Below are 16,406 nucleotides of genomic sequence, written 5' to 3'. Positions count from 1 at the left end.
CTTTATGAATGAAGGGGCTTGCCTACACTGCGCACCTTTTAGCATTGAGGCTATGTCGACACTTTTTCCGACAAAATACTTCCAGCCCCATGAGCGGCATAAGCTTTGTCGGCAGGACAAAGTACCCACGAAAGACAAAAGTTTTGTCGACAACGTCGCAGTGTAGACAAACCTCAGTTTCTCAGAGATAAGGTGCAGAAGCAGCGGCTCAGGGAGGTGCACGGATTGGGTGAGGTGCAGGGACTCGGGAGGTGAAGGAGCAGAGGCTTGGGGGAAATTACGGGATTCGCGGAGGTGCAGAAGCGGAGCCTCGGGGCGGTGAAGGGACTCGCCCAGCAAGAGGGCACTGGAACCCCCTCACTCACACTCCGCCTTCCCCCGAACCTCCCGCAAACAGCCGCCCGCCCGCCACAGGGGACACGTCTCTCTGCGTTACAGGGGAGCCGCAGGGCACTCAGCCTAGGGCACAAGGGCCCCGGCGCCAGGCCGCCCCCATACCGGCAGCAGCCGAGTCTGACGGCCTGGGCCCGCCCACACCGCCTTTGCCCCGGAGCCGGCCGGAGTGATAGGAGGAGCCGGGGCCGCCGTAGCGGAGCCGGCCTGAGGGGCGGGGCGGGGCGTTCTGCCCCGCCCCCCGTCCGCTCCCGGCATTCCCTGCGTCAGCCTCCCCCCCCCGGGCTCGGTTCGGTTCGGCTCGGCTCAGTCCTCCGGCCGCCGCGCTCGGTCGCTCGCTCCATGGCCGCCTATAGCAAGTACCTGACCGCGCGCCATTCCGTGGTGGCCGGCGCGGCCGCCTGCGCCCTGCTCTGCCTGCTCAGGAAGCGCCGGAGAGCGGCTGCCAAGCACGGGTGAGGGGCGGCCCAGGGTGGCAGCGCCGGTTCCCGGGGGGCGGGGGGGAGGAGGCAGGACGGGAATGGGGGCGGGGTGTTGCAGGGGGTTGGGGGCAGGCGGGGGGAGGAGGGGATAGAGGGGTTGCGGGGAAGGGGGTGATCAGAGGGGGTGAAAAGGATGGATAAGTGGGGGAGGGGTAGTTGTGGCTTTTATGGGGAAGAGGAGGGGGTGCAGGAGGTGTAGGTGGGGTGATTGAGGGACTGAGAAGTGGAGTTTGGGGTAGGAGAGAGGAGAAGGGCAGAAGTATGGTGTGAAGAGCCCTGCTAGTCTCCCGCCACCCCTAGGCCAGGCCAGGCCAGGCGAATGCTGCGGTTTATTTGCCTTTAATGCCAGAGGGTGATCTCCTCCCCCCTGTGCATGCCATGTTCTGCCAAGAAAACCCTTTCTGTTCGGCAGACAAAGCTGGCTTTCTCCCTCACCATTCACTCTCCCTCAGTCCGCTACGTGCTGCTGGAGAGAGAATTGTTCACATACAACTTTAAGAGTTAAGGTAAATTATATTCATCCTTAACAAATAATGGGCCCTGTTGCACAGAACGGAGATTGGACTGTGAATAATGTAGCTCTGTTCTATGCTGTATGTTATAATAGTGAAGTATGTTCCATCAATAAGAAATTCAGGGAGAGGGAGATCAGGTTCTGTATCAGGTTGGGTTACCAACTTTGGTTGGATGAATTTCTGGAGGTTTCATCACATGACTTTATTTTTTAATTAAAGATTAATCTTTAATTTCTGTAGACTCCAGGACAATCCTGGAGGGTTGGCAACCGTAGTTATGTAGCATATGAAGTTGAAATTTTGGTATATTTGTTTTTATGTGTCATTGTGTTAGCTAATCTGTGTACTTGAAGAGTGAGTTGTGTTGTGAAGTTTTTCTTGTTGGGGAAATGTAGAGGAAGGTGTGTGATATGCTAGGAATGCATACTACATTCAACCTGTCCTTTGTTGTTACTCTTGCTGGACTAAGTACTTAAACATGAATTACAGGCATATGGCATGCTTAGCCACCTATACAGCACTTAACTTCAAAGTGTTGTACAACATAAACAAATGAGGATGGTGGATCTAGAAGATGAAATGGTTTGTAGCAAGATATACTGTAGTAGGTGTAAATAGCAGATTTAAGTAAGAATTTAGCAATGATTGAACAATAACTGCATTTTATTTTGATAAGTGTTTTTCATACAAACTATCATAAAAGCTTCACAATATTAAAAAAATAATTGATACAGTATACATGAAGAGCTACTAATAGGGCAGGTTCTGAAAAGTGCTTCATGATGATGTGCTGCACAATGACAGAAACAGTAAGAAAGGGCTCCAGCTATTGTAGGAAATGATCAGTTTATCAGAATGACAGGTAATGACAGGTATTGTAGGAAATGATCAGTTTATCAGAATGACAGGTAATCTCAGGCTATTTTTTTAATTCAGCAAAATATGCCAAAGCCATTTGAGGTGATGAGCCAAACCTGTGTTTCAAAATTAAAGGGTTTGGGGTCTTATAGGATTTTTGTAGTTATTACTTTTACTTGGACAAGTTGTTAGGCATAATATTGCTATGCTGATTTTGTTTGAGGAGCTGGAAGTGGTGAGATTGAAGAGGTAGTCAGGTACTGTAGTCCTAAGTTTTCATTACTGTACATATCTAAATATATTATACTTCTGAACGTGGTAAGAAGAAACTCAGTGTCAAATAGATTTATTTTCATGGGTGTCAGTGAACATGCAGAAGGGGGTTTAACCTTAATTTAAGAGACTTGCATTTGGAGTGTGTCATTGTGTGTGATGCATTGGGTTTTGCCAGGTGTAACCCTAAAAATACTGTTCCTAATGATCAGTTATATACTATAGAGAGGAGCCCAAATGCTGTTATTACAAGATGAATTAGAATGGTGTGGAGAGTAGAGAACTTCCAACTAATTAAACAGGTGGTTTTGGTTAAAACTGTCTGACCTAATTTGGCCCTCTTTCTCTCTCCACACTGCCAAAGATCTTCCAGGCCCTTAAAAATGTATCTTGATTGCTATGATCTCATTCTCCACACCATTGACTGATGCAGCCTTGCCTTCCTCAAATCTAATCCAAATGCTTCTGCTAAAATAATTTTCATTGCTTGTCACTGTGGTCATGTTACCTTCTCCTCAGTATTCCTCCACTGGCTTCCTCTTCTCCAGAGCATCCAATATATATGTCTCCTGTCTGTACTTTTAATGCCCCCTACAACTTAGTTAGACCCTATCTAGTAGTTCTAGTATTTTATTGTGCCATCATCTCCAGTCTTTATCACATATACAGCCAATTATCTCACAAGTATTTATGCTTTTTTTCCATGATGTCCCTTTTACCTGATACAATCTTCCATCAAAAATCCAGTCTTCCACTACCTATCCTACAGACTTTTCCGTAAGACTTATTTCAGCCATGTAGCTTACAGAATGTTACCAGTCAAAAGCTAGGCAAATGATGAGTTACACTGTGTGTACCATTAGGCTACATGAAAGCACACTCTTATTACTGTTGCCTTGCCCTGTTGTAGTCTGTCAGTTTCATTTACCTATTGCATCTTGTCATTAATTTAGATTGTAAATTACTTGGGGCAGGGATCATTTTACCAGATTTTGTTAATAGGGCCTCTGAGGTTTTTAAACTATAAATAACAATCAACAGTAAGCTCTTGTGCAATACTGGAAAAAACAATTTCAAAGTGTGTTGCACCATTTAAATCCTGTGGGGCTATTATGCTGGGTATATGTGTGTTTGGGCAGGCAGAGTGGATGTGCTGGGAGCTTCTTGCTGGTCCTGAACCAGGTCTCTCTAGAAGGGGCAGTGGGCTGGAACTATGGTTCTTGTGACTGAGGATGGGGTGTGGAGGAGTTGTGGCCTCTATTCCAGCCTATACATTTGTCTTTTTTGTGGGTGGAATTCTTTCCTCTATGTAGAGTCTCTGCCAGTGCTTAATAACATTGCCTGAGTGCAGGGAAAGATGAATTTCACCTTTAAAAATTTCTGGGTTTTGAAATCCTGTTTGAGGAGTATCATGAAGGATGGCGTAGGTATTGTAAGCCCTAATATAGGAATAAAATCATATAAAATAAAGGTTAGAAAACCATTTTCTTAAGTAAATCAAGGAGGTGCTTGTTTGGCGAGCCAGAATGCATGTATCTTGTATAAAGTATCATGGTACCTATCCTAGTTTTGCTTTATGCAAGGCAGTTAGAAAAATGTTTCTTCTCTGTCAACTTTCACCTGCTTTTCTGATGCCTTTGGGATTAAGGGCATGGGTAAAGTATGACTCAAGTCATGTAGTAACATACAAGTTCCTTAAGTGGTGTAATAATCATATATTACATTCTTAGTAGGGGAAAGGTAAATTACTACCTTCCAGTTGAATGAGTCTCAACCTTTTGTTTAGAAGATCCACAAAACTAATAAATGATGTTATAAAACTTACAAGTGTAGTATCATTTAGGAACATATGTTCTTTTGCATTGTGATGCATTCTCCTAACCAAACCATGCAGAAGTTATTAAAAAGAAGTGGTACAAAACAGTTTTTTACTGGAACTACTTTTAGTATTCTATATTAATACCTCTGACTGAAATATCCATATAGTGGAATGTTTCACAATAAATTTCCCTGATTTTCAATCAGTATTATCCTCTCAGACATTATTTTTTGTTTTTCCGGAGTGGACTAGACTTGCTTAGTTTACTTCCAGAGCTGAGGCTATTGCATAAAAATATAAGTGAAGTTGTGGCTTTTGTTAGAATTTTAAATGTAGACACCTGTGATACATAGGAAACTAGTCCTATTTGAGAGATTACATCATGCTGAAATGTGTTTTTTTCCCCCTTGTACATCAATTAAGATTTGTTGCTGTGAACAAAAATTATTCCAATAGTGATGGTCAGTGCCTGACAGCTGAAAATTGTTGCTTCTGTTAAAGGGACTGACTCTTAAAATCTGTGTTTTAGCTTTTAAAAGCAAGGTGTTCTATTCTACAGTGGCAGCCATTGAAATAAATTAAAAAGAAAGTTTGGACAACCAAGAATGAAAACCTGCCCCAGTTCTTGCACCATATCACCAGAGATCAATAAGCAAGTTTAATCTTTAGTACTTTGTCATAAAGAAGTCTGATTTTTGGAATGGCTGTTAGTGTAATCAAGTAAATAACTGATACTGAAAAAACTATTGTGTGAACCATAAAGTACATGAAAATATAGATATATGCATAACCAGTGGAGATAACTCTCAATCTATACACCTACTGGTTTGCTTAGTACATTCTAACTTTATTGTCTCTAGGCAGAGATCTGTTTTGGTATGGTATAATCATAATATCTGATTGCATCCTGGGTGAAATTCTGGCCCCTTGGATGTCAATGGAAAAACGTACATTGACTTCAATAGGGCAGGAAGTTTCTGCATATATTTTGTTATACCACATCTCTTGGGATGTGTCCAACCAAAAAGAAGATGGAGGGATAATATTTTGCAAGATCTAAGAGCTCTTTATGTGAATTACCATCAGTGGGAAAAATATGCCATTGACAGAGTGACCAACAACCTTCATGCAGAGACAGGAAATAAGTAAGTTGGTCATAAGCAACTTTCTTGTGGTTTCACTTTATTCTTGTGATTAGAAGTCGTTAATGGGCCCAAAGATCATGTGATTTGTAATATAACAAAAAATATCTTTGGTTTGGTAGTAGGTGGTCCCTGGTCAAAACATTCTAATGGGTAGCTGTTAAATTTTAATTGGCTTTCTAGACATATTCAAATTAATTCAAAGTGGTACTGGAAGAGTAGAATTCTTTGGTGTTTAAAGACCTGTGAATTCCAATGTAATATAATTATTGTATCCTTAAAGAATTTGCCATAAAAGAAGCAATTCATCTCTGAATATTTTACTTTTTGAGATTAAGAACACTGGGCTAAATGCTATTTTTGGATGCACTGGTGTCACCCTCCTTTTAAGTCAGTCACATCTAAGGGTAGAACTGTTAGTGACACTCTAGTTAAGGTTGCCTAACATTTTCCATTATAAGACTGTTTTGAGTTGCTTATATCTTTGTAAAATTTAAATTGGACCGACATTTTTCAAGTTTGGTGTCTGCTTCAGAATGAATTTTTGTGGAAAGTTTCAGCTAAAGTGGTTCAACCAGTTCTGGGAATGAGGTTGGGGAAAATACATAGGGAAAACAATGTTTAAAATGTCTACAGTTATTGAGACACTCTAGTGCCTTCATGTTTTGTAGGAGGAACATAAAATTTGATGCCCTATTGTTAGGGATATACCCTTTGCCAGTCAATTTCACAGCTATTTGGTAGAGATGATAAAAGAATGCTATGCTCAGGAATCCTGGGTCAATTCCAGGTTCTGGAAGGGACGGATAGCTCAGTGGTTTGAGCATTGGCCTGCTAAACCCAGGGTTGTGAAGTTCAATCCTTGAGGGGCCACTTAGGGATCTGAGGCAAAATCAGTACTTGATCCTGCTAGTGAAGGCAGGGGGCTGGACTTGATGACCTTTCAAGGTCCCTTCCAGCTCTATGAGATAGGTATAGCTCAGTTTTTTTTCACTATTCCCACGAAATATGGCCAAATTTGGCCGCTTTGCAACTCTTTATGCAAATCGCAATTTTCAGTGTTAGAGTTTTGGAGGCCAGCAGTTAAATTTTCCAAAGATTCCTTCTGTACTGACCATACTCCATCTCCACGCAGCTCCTACATGCCACCAGGACTAAGCATACTTCATCCCAGGATTAGAAGAGCCAAGCAGGACTTCTGCATTTGCGCCTCCTGGGTGTTCAATGGCACTGTAGCACCAGGAATGAGAACTGAAATCAAGGAGACTCTCCTGTGCGCTCACTGCTCCATACTGGTGCTCAGGCAGTGTGGAGAAGGAGAAAGGTGCCTACATGGAATGCAAAGTGAGGAGGGACAGAAGCTGTCTGGGAGCAATATGAACAGAAGGGAACATGGTCTGGAGCTTGGAAAGGGATAGGATAGGAACAGAGGGGTGGAATAGGGATAGGCTGCTAGAGCATGGGGGCAGAACATTCTATAACCATTGAGCATACTCCCTTCCAGAACCTGGAATTGACCCAGGATTCCTGAGCCTAACATTCTTTTATCATCTCTAGCAAATAGCTATGAAATTTACTGGCAAAACTTGACTTCTCCTTGTAGTGGTTGGGCCATCTAGAGCAGGGGTGGCCAACCTGTGGCTCAGGAGCCACAGGCGTCTCTTCAGAAGTTAATATGCGGCTCCTTGTATAGGCACCGACTCCAGGCCTGGAGCTACAGGTGCCAATTTTCCAATGTGCTGGGGTGCCACTTCACTGCTCTACCATAGGCCCTGCCCCCACTCCATTCCCCCGCCCCCAGCCTCCTGCATGCCACAAAACAACTGATCAGGAGGTGCGGGGAGAGGTGCTGATTGGCAGGGCTGCCGGTGGGTGGGAGGCACGGGCTGCGAGGGGAAGCTTTTGAGGGGCTGCTGATGTATTACTGTGGCTTTTTGGCAATGTACATATGTTTGGTAAATTCTGGCTCCTTCTCAGGCTCAGGTTGGTCACCCATGATCTAGAGGATAACAATTTACTAGTCCTATAGGTTTTTTAGCTCAAGTGATAAAGGTTTGTTCTGTAGACCTGAAGGTCCTGACCCTGCTGATAATGCATAAGGTAGGGAATAAGTATGGTTCCAGGCTGGTATTTGTTTTTTTCCGTTTGCTTTCGTAAAGGTTTAGGAAATTCAAATCCAAAAAATGACATTAAGAAAATGTTATGGTTGAAAAGTGAATCACTCAGAAGTTAAGAAATACCAAAATTAAGGTTGCCTATACAGCAGTATGGGATCGTGTAATATATATCCTAATGCATAATAGACCAGGAGACCAAATTAAGATTGTACAGGCAAAGTTAGTTCAATCATTTCCTTTTTGAGTGTTTGACTTTGCAACTTTAACTTTCTTTTAACGTTTTTTAAAATGTAATAGCTATGAATTTGATTGTTTCTAAAGTTCTTTAAGAAATATAGTGCTTGGAAACTAATTAAATTGTAAACTCAGCAGAGCAGCTATGTAGCTTCTGAGAACTGCCTAGCATTTCCCAGTGCTATACAATAAAAATAAATAGATTGGTCTCCCTCTTTAGATCCCAGTGCTCTTACATCACTGTAGAAGCTTCCTTACAAATCAATATGGATTGAAACACTGCTGCTGGAACACCACTAACCCACCCTTTCCCTGTGAAGAGACCTTTGAAAGTAATCGTATGATCTGTTTGTAATATGAACAAACACCTGCTGTGGTTCAGGTGAAAAGCAATATATACTCTACTGTTGACCTAAAACACACTTGGAGCCGGGTCCTCTTAGTTGAAAGGTAATGTATTATCTGATTACACTACTTATGCTCTCTGATTACCATGTGGTCAGCATACCACATAGAAAAAGAAGCCTGGAAAAGCAAAAAAAATGTTCTGAGCTTGTCTACTCTACAAATAAAATCTCTTAAAGAAACTTGATACGCTAATGTTTCAGGTAATGAGAATTGTTCCTCTTTTTGTGTGTATGTGTACATGTTTAGTAAAACTTGATTGAGTAAAAATACAGCAAAATAAATATATTTTACTTATTGAGTGCTGATAGTTGATTGGTTTAGTCAACACTAACTTGAGTTGGTCTGGTCTGGAAACATCTGCGTAAACATAACCCAACTTCTTAGAGTGTTGTAACTGCATTTACTGTGAACTTCGGAGTACTAATGCAAATTGAGCTAGTGAAGGCAGGGGGCTGGACTTGATGACCTTTCGAGGTCCCTTCCAGCTCTAGGAGATTGGTATATCTCCAATTATTACCTAATCTGTTCATGTGCACGTATTGTTGCCGCACGCTACTTTGATAGTCCTCCAGCAGCTATCTACACTTCTTTGAGAATATCAATGACTGAGCTGTGTGTTTAGCTGTGCCCTCCACTGCTCCGGGGCCAAGCTGTCCAGATGGCCCCTCCCCTGTTTAAAAGCAGGCTCAGTCCCAGAATTGGTTTATTTGCTCAATATTCCTCTAGCACCCTTTACAACATGCCTTGAGCAGTTGATTAGAGCTGCTCTGAGACCCTAGATTTAATCGCCATCTGGGGAGAAGCAACGGTGCAGGAAGCTCTTGAGCCCAGCCATCAGAATAAAGATGGGTTCGTGGACATTGCTAATCAGCTGTTCAAGAAGAGTCACAACCAGGATGCCTTCCAGTGCCAGATAAAGAGCAAACAGCTCATGAGAACTTATATTAAAACCAGGGATGGTAGGAAACTGTTGGGCCGTGGATATATTACCTGTCCATTTTTTTGAGGAGGTGGACAGGATTTTATATAGTTAGACCACTACTGAACCCAAGGAGGTTGTGGACTCTGCCCTCCTCTTCTCTCTCCCTCCCCTCCCCCTGATTATTACATTTCCTGTGACTGCTCCCTGATTTTTTATTTTAAAATGCTGTCCTCCTCGTTGCACTATCTAAAGGCATTGATCTCCCGCAGCAGTACCCTCCTCTTCTGGCACTGCAGCCCTTATCCTTGCCCTGTGCAGAGCAGAGGGGGCAGGGGGCTGGAGAGCAAGCCTGGTTTGCACTCGCCCCATAGCAGTGGTTCCTGTGTCCCACAGGCTAGGCCTGCTGCCCTGCACTTACCCTGCAACAATGGCTCCAGGTATTGAGACCTGGCATGCGGGGTTGTAACACTGGTCATGTTTGCCCCTCTTCCCCTTGTTATGATGGAGGGTCAGGTGGGTCTAACTTGAGTGGCATGTGAGCTGGTGCAGGGTCAGTCACAGACACAAAAAAAGACACAGACAACCCGGTAAATCACTCTGACTTTTTTCCTGCCATGACAAACATGCAGCCTTAGCCATGACCATCAACTGCCTACAAGCCCATGTCATGAAGAGCACATACCGTATTTTCCGGCGTATAAGGCGACGGGGCGTATAAGACGACCCCCTAATTTTACAGTTAAAACATAGGTTTTGGCCTATACTCGCCGTATAAGACGACCCCCCCTTCCGAGGGGGGGAGCCCAGAGCCTTTTAAATCCCAGCCGCGGCCGGGAATCAGAGGGCTCTGGGCCGCCCGCTGCGGCGGGGAGCACAGAGCCTTTTAAATCCCAGCCGCCCGCTGTTTATACCCGGCGCATAAGACGACCCCTGATTTTTGGGGGTTGTTTTTTAGTATAGAAAGTCGTCTTATACGCCGGAAAATACGGTACCCATTTATCTATCTCAGGGAGGGAAATCAGAAATGCATGTTAAAAATGTATTATTGCCTCTCTGGGAAACAGTAACCACTTGTTTGTTTTCTATATTTCCCCTGCCATGGCATCTGCAATGGCTAGACCTCTGGACAGGGCTTTTATCAGTGGCTGAGCAGCTGCCTAACCCGAAGGGGAAGAAACAGAGAATGCAGGATGACGTGTTTGGAGATCTCATTGCAGGCTTGCTTCCTTCCCCTCATTTCCCCAAATGAAAGCAACGGAGAGCTGGGGATTATTTTTGAGGTCAGAGAGGGGAAAAAGAAAAGCAACTATCCAGTGAGAGTTGTAGTGGCCAGAGACAGCATTGCAGTGGCCAAAGACACTAATTAAAGAGGGACAAGCAGAGGCAACTCCTGGAGACAGTACGGAAGCTGAATGCTCTGCTGGAGTGCATACTGTCTGTTGGCCCACTGTCAATCTAGTGCCCTCAGGACCCAGATATATTCTGCACAACAGATGTTTCCCACTGTACCCCTACAGCCATGCTCCCTTTCTTTTCCTGGTCCCAGCTCAGGGCAGCAAAGTCAATTGCATGTGGGAGCCCAGCTCATTGAATCATCAAACATCCCTGGTAACTTTGGGCCCCAACACTCAACGTAAGAAGAGTCATACTGGGTTATAGAAACATAGAATATTAGGGTTGGAAGAGACCTCAGGAAGTTATCTAGTCCAATCCCCTGCTCACAGCAGGACCAGCACCAGCTAAATCATCCCAGCCAAGGCTTTGTCAAGCCGGGCCTTAAAAACCTCTAAGGATGGAGATACCGCCACCTCCCATGGTAACCCATTCCAAAGGGCCATCTAGCCCAGTATCCTGTCTTCCAACAATGGCCAGTGTCAAGTGCCTCAGAGGGAATGAACAGAACAGTGATCAGATGATCCATCCGCTGTCGCCCATTCACAGCTTCTGGCAAACAAAGGCTAAACACCATCCCTGCCCACCTGGCTAATAGTAACACCAGAAAGGAGAAGAATGAGAAGAGGCAGAGGCAAGAAGTGTAGTTGCCTATGAAATGGAGGCACTCCTCTCCCCGCCCCCCACCATCCACTACTCTGTTTAACTTTAAGATGTTTTTTTGTTGTTCTAATCAGGTTTATTTTTGATTTATGTATAATAAATTGTTTAATAAAAACTGTCAGAAATTAATTCACAAAGAATCTGCAGTGCATGGTGCAACAGAGCAATTTCCTGTGATAAGCTTGAAAGACCATATTGTGTTAAGTTTATGTATTATTGTGCGCTAGGATTGTACGTAACCTCTTTAGAAGGGAGATGTGATAGATGTAAGACCCAGGAGTTCAAAATACTATATTGAAAATGTGCCAGACAAGTAAAGACTTTTGGGACGATAGGTGTTAAGAGGATTTCCTGGGAAATCTCTAGGCAGAGGTTAATGCAAATTACCCAGTTCTGGTTATGCAGAAACCTAGTCTTTTGAACATGTGCCCCGAGAAGAGGGTGATTGTCTGCTGGTTACCTGTTACAGAAGGCCAAAGTCAAAGGCCCAAGCTATATAAAGAAATGGCAATCTGCCCAGCCTGGATCCTAGTTCTGGATCTAAGAGAGATGAACTTGTAGCCACAGGGAAACCTCACTTGTGGGTTTTGAAGGACTAAAAACCTACCAGAGCCCTAGGTTGGAGTTGAAGTGACCTCTGATAAGCGTTTTAGCATGTGTAGTACACACAAAAAATTACTGCTGGGGGAATTTTGTGCCACTGTGCAATGCAGAAATGAACTTTGTGAGTACAAAATCCCCCTCCCCCCCCCCCCCCCACCCTGAAATGGGATGCAGAGACATTGGCTGCGGCTAGGGTCTGCTTGACCTGGCCGAGCACAGCTCACAAATAGAAGATAAGGACGGGGTGGAGGAGGGAACTGGAGTGTTCCTAGCAGCTGCAGTTCCCGGCACATGCTAAAGGAAGGAGGTGGCACTGCGCAAGAAACTCTGTGCAAGCCCAGGACCCAGCATCAGATTGTTTCTCCCTCTGGATCCTTGGGCTCTGGGGGCGGGTTTGGAAGTGAATATGGTTTTTCAGGGACATTGGAAACCTTTCAGCACTCATTTTCAGAGTTTTGCGAGTTGGTTTCTCATTGAAAAGGAAATCAATTTCATGGAGTCAGGTTACTTTCTAAATGTAACTTATTTATTTATGCTGTATACACCAGCTCTTAAACAGAGTTGTCACAAACAGTGTGAAGGCAATCCCCTTTCAGAAATCTCAATCCAAAAACTGATGCCTAGTTTGCAGGAAGCAACTGAAATATTGAGAATAGAGCAAACACTCTCACTGTTTGCAACAGTCCTCCAAAATAACGTGCACCACAAAATTAGCAACAATACATTCTCTCCCCGCTCCCCCCCCCCCCCCCCCAGTGTGTGCACTGTTCGCATCTAAGAAAAAGAACTTGTAGGACTAGTAGCACCATCTGGTGACTCCTGCCATAATACTGTATCCCTCTTCCTTGGCCCACAATCAATAACAATTACTCTACACACCATGCACTGTACCTCTTCCTGTGAACACTTCTGATTAATAGCAACATATTATAGTAGTGCACAAATCCAATATGTCAAGCAGTCCTTAAATGGTTAAAGTTTTAAAGAATAAACATCACCCAAATCAAACCACATAAACTAGGAAATACAGCATCATCCTACAGAGGGCAGAGTTAAAGTTGTCTAGATGGCTGCAACACCCAGTATTGCAATAATTGTTGACTTTTTTTATGGTAAAGACTGTCTGGGTGTGTCCATTTGGGAAGGTGATTTGAGTAGTTGAGTATGGCTTTATTCCATACTTCCTGATTTTTATGGTTTTGTTGTTTGCCCTAAGCAACTGTAACTGTACAGTACTTAATGACTTTGTTTGATGCTTTTGTCTGTTACCAACATTTAATTATAGACATTTCTGTGGCACTCATCACAAAAGTACCTCAACAACTCACAATAATTGTTTACATCCAAATTATGTCAAGAAGATAGATCTCTTCTTCCTTATCCATTTGACATTTCTCTATAGAGTAGAGTGAAGGTGAATTCCTTCTGTGTAGGTATAACTACTGCATAATTGTTGAGGGAAGTCTTTTTGTTTATATGTGTATTTTGTACCTTGCTTTGCAAATGGTGAGATTGTGGCTTGACTTGCGTGCAAGTTTGTTCCATAATTATAGACTCTTCATTGAGAATACCCTTCTCTCTACCACTGCCACAAGACATACTGTAAATTCCGCTTATTAGCAACTCCTCTGTTGCCAGCAAAAAGTTGCTATTATCCAGCAGATGCTAATAAATGGAAGGCCAGTTTGCAAGGCACCAGGTAGGGAAGGAAGCGCTGCGATGTGCCTTCCTTGGCTGCAGTCCAGCATTCTTGCTTGTGGCAGGGCAGCAGCAGGGAGTGGGGCTGCAGCCTGGATGTAGAGCAGGGGTAGGCAACCTATGGCACGCGTGCCAAAGGCGGCACACGAGCTGATTTTCACTGGCACTCACACTGCCCGGGTCCTGGCCACCGGTCCGGGGGACTCTGCATTTTAATTTAATTTTAAATGAAGCTTCTTAAACATTTTAAAAACCTTATTTACTTTACATATAACAATAGTTTAGTTATATATTATAGACTTATAGAAAGAGACCTTCTAAAAACATTAAAATGTATTACTGGCATGCAAAACCTTAAATTAGAGTGAATAAATTAAGACTCAGCACACCACTTCTGAAAGGTTGCTGACGATTGATGTAGAGGCTTTCTACAGGAGTGGAAGTATGGGACATTTGAGAGGACTGCACCATACTTCCTCTGCACTCTCCAGGAATTGGGACTCAGCATTCCCAGCGATTCCTTCTCTAGGTACAGTCCTCCAGTGAGATGCAGCCCAGGCTGTGCAGAGAGAGGTGCCCCATAGCTCCAGCTTCTGGGCTGCAGCTACTTAGCTCCCATGCAGTCCCTGTGTGTGCAGGCTGATTTCCAATGCTGCAGCCCCAGAAGGAAGTGCTGGAATGGGTTGAGCACTGGCCACAGGCAAGTTTGCAGGGTGATGGCCAGGGAAGGTGCATTCCAACACTTCATTCCCAGGCTGCAGCCCCGCAAACCTGCATGCTTGGCACATCCCAGTGCTTCCTTCTCTGGCTGGAGCCTTGCAAACCTGCCTGCAGGTGAGGTGTTTGTTCCAAAAAATGTTGTTAAGCAACATGCCATTGCCAATATCCAAATCCCATTGATGTTAAAGTCAATGGGACAGGATTGGTTTTGGGCAAAGTGTTGCTATTAATTGGAAGTTATAAATATCCAGGTGGCTCTTTTGGTGGAAAAATTTTTCAAAGACTGTCAGTTTTGTAGGATTTCCTAAAGACTGTCAGTTTTGTATGATCTCCTGTAGAAACTTGTTCAGTAATTGGGTCCCCTCCATCAAGAATGCTCTGTCCTAGCATTTGTGCTTCATCCTGGGCTTTTTGATCTACATTGTCCCAGAGGAGTGTAGGTATTAATGTGGTTCTTAGATCAAAATTAATTCTTTGATGTAGCTGGGGCTTGATCCACTTATTATTTTGAAAATTAAGATCAATGTCTTAGGCCTGGTCTACACTATGACTTTAGCAGCGTTACCTCGATTTAGCCCTGGACCTGTCCACACAACGAAGTCCTTTTTTCGACTTAAAGGGTGCTTTAAATCGATTTCTTTACTCCACCTCCGACGAGGGGATTAACGCTGAAATCGGCCTTGCTGGGTCGAATTTGGGATAGTGTGGACGCAATTTGACGGTATTGGCCTCTGGGAGCTATCCCAGAGTGCTCCATTGTGACCGCTCTGGATAGCACTCTCAACTCAGATACACTGGCCAAGTAGATAGGAAAAGGCCCGTGAACTTTTGAATTTCATTTCCTGTTTGGCCAGCGTTGCAAGCTGATCAGCACAGGTGACCATGCAGAGCTTACCAGCATGATGTGCACATTTCTGGGGCACATTGCCTGTACTTTGTGAAAAGTCTAAGACCATATCTTTGTCCTCATCACTCTCGTCACCGCATTGCCATCGCCTCCTCGCCTGGTTTTGCGCGAAACAATTGTCTGCCATTGCTCTGATGGAGGGAGGGGCAACTGATGACATGGCTTCCAGGGAATTAAAATCAACAAAAGGGGTGGCTTTGCATCAAGGAAAATCACGAACAATTGTCACACAGAATGGCCTCCTCAAGGATTGAACTCAAAACCCTGGGTTTAGCAGGCTGTTGATTTCACAAAAAAATTGGGTCAATTTCTTGTTTTGATCCACTCCGTCTATCTTTTACATCTTAGGCAGGCAGCAGACGGTGCAGTACGACTGCTAACCGTCGTCGTCTCCTGGGTGCTCGGCAGAAGATGGGAATGATCTGGCTGAGTCACTCCCATGTCTGCCCAGGCACCCCGACCAACCTCACCAAGGTCAGCTAAAAGAGCACCCAGGAATACAACGACGATGGCTACCAGTCGTAACGCACCGTCTGCTGCCAAAAGGCAATGAGCTGCTGCTGTGAAGCAATGCAGTCCCATGTCTGCCAGCACCCAAGAGACGTACGGTGAGCTGAGCAGGCTCCATGCTTGCCATGGTATGGCATCTGCTTTGGTAACCCAGACAATTGTCTCGCGCCTTTTTTCCTACTATCGCTTTCACAGAGGGAGGGAGGGAGAGGGGGGCCTGACGACATATATCTAGAACCACCTGTGACACTAGTTTTGCCCCATCAGGCGGAGACTGCAGGAACTGTGGGATAGCTACCCACAGTGAACATTCCGGAAGTCGATGCTAGCCTCGGTGCTGTGGACGCAGTCTGCTGACTTAATGCACTTAGAGCAGTTTGTGTGGGGACACACACAATTGACTATGAAAGGATTTCTAAAAAAACGACTTCTATAAATTTGACCTAATTTCGTAGTGTAGACATACCCTTAAACTAGCATCGGAAGCTGACTGGCAGGGACTTGAACTGTAGGGTAGTACTTGTTGCTGACACGTAAAGTGCATAGTGATAAACCTAACACTTCTCTCTGAATAGTGTCCCATGTACACGATGACATGATGAAACCAAATTCTGTAGAAAGAATGAATAATATTGCTGTGGTTCTTCAGAATTCTATCTCCACAGAATATGCTTTATTCCCTCCCTTACAAAAAATTCACAATTATTGCTCACAGTTGAAAATACTCATTGATTGAAAAATTAGTCAATG

General features: G+C 44.2%; 1 protein-coding gene across 2 annotated transcripts in view; it reads left to right on the top strand.

The window, feature by feature from the left end:
* Window positions 1-637: 637 nt before the first annotated feature.
* ABCD3 (ATP binding cassette subfamily D member 3) overlaps window positions 638-16,406 on the top strand; it is a 66,249-nt gene continuing 50,480 nt past the window's right edge. Inside the window, exon 1 of one of the 2 annotated variants that reach the window (XM_039485858.1) lies at window positions 638-848. In XM_039485858.1, coding sequence (XP_039341792.1) covers window positions 736-848 — 113 coding nt within the window. In that variant the 5' untranslated portion in view covers window positions 638-735. Of the gene's footprint in view, window positions 849-1,359; window positions 1,382-16,406 lie in introns of those variants that run through there. The other variant, XM_039485859.1, reaches the window with a different exon arrangement.

The sequence above is a fragment of the Mauremys reevesii genome, linkage group 8, assembly GCF_016161935.1.
Source record: "Mauremys reevesii isolate NIE-2019 linkage group 8, ASM1616193v1, whole genome shotgun sequence".
Taxonomy (NCBI): domain Eukaryota; kingdom Metazoa; phylum Chordata; order Testudines; family Geoemydidae; genus Mauremys; species Mauremys reevesii.
Note: the sequence above shows the minus strand (reverse complement) of the source record. Positions and strands in the feature narration are given on the sequence as shown.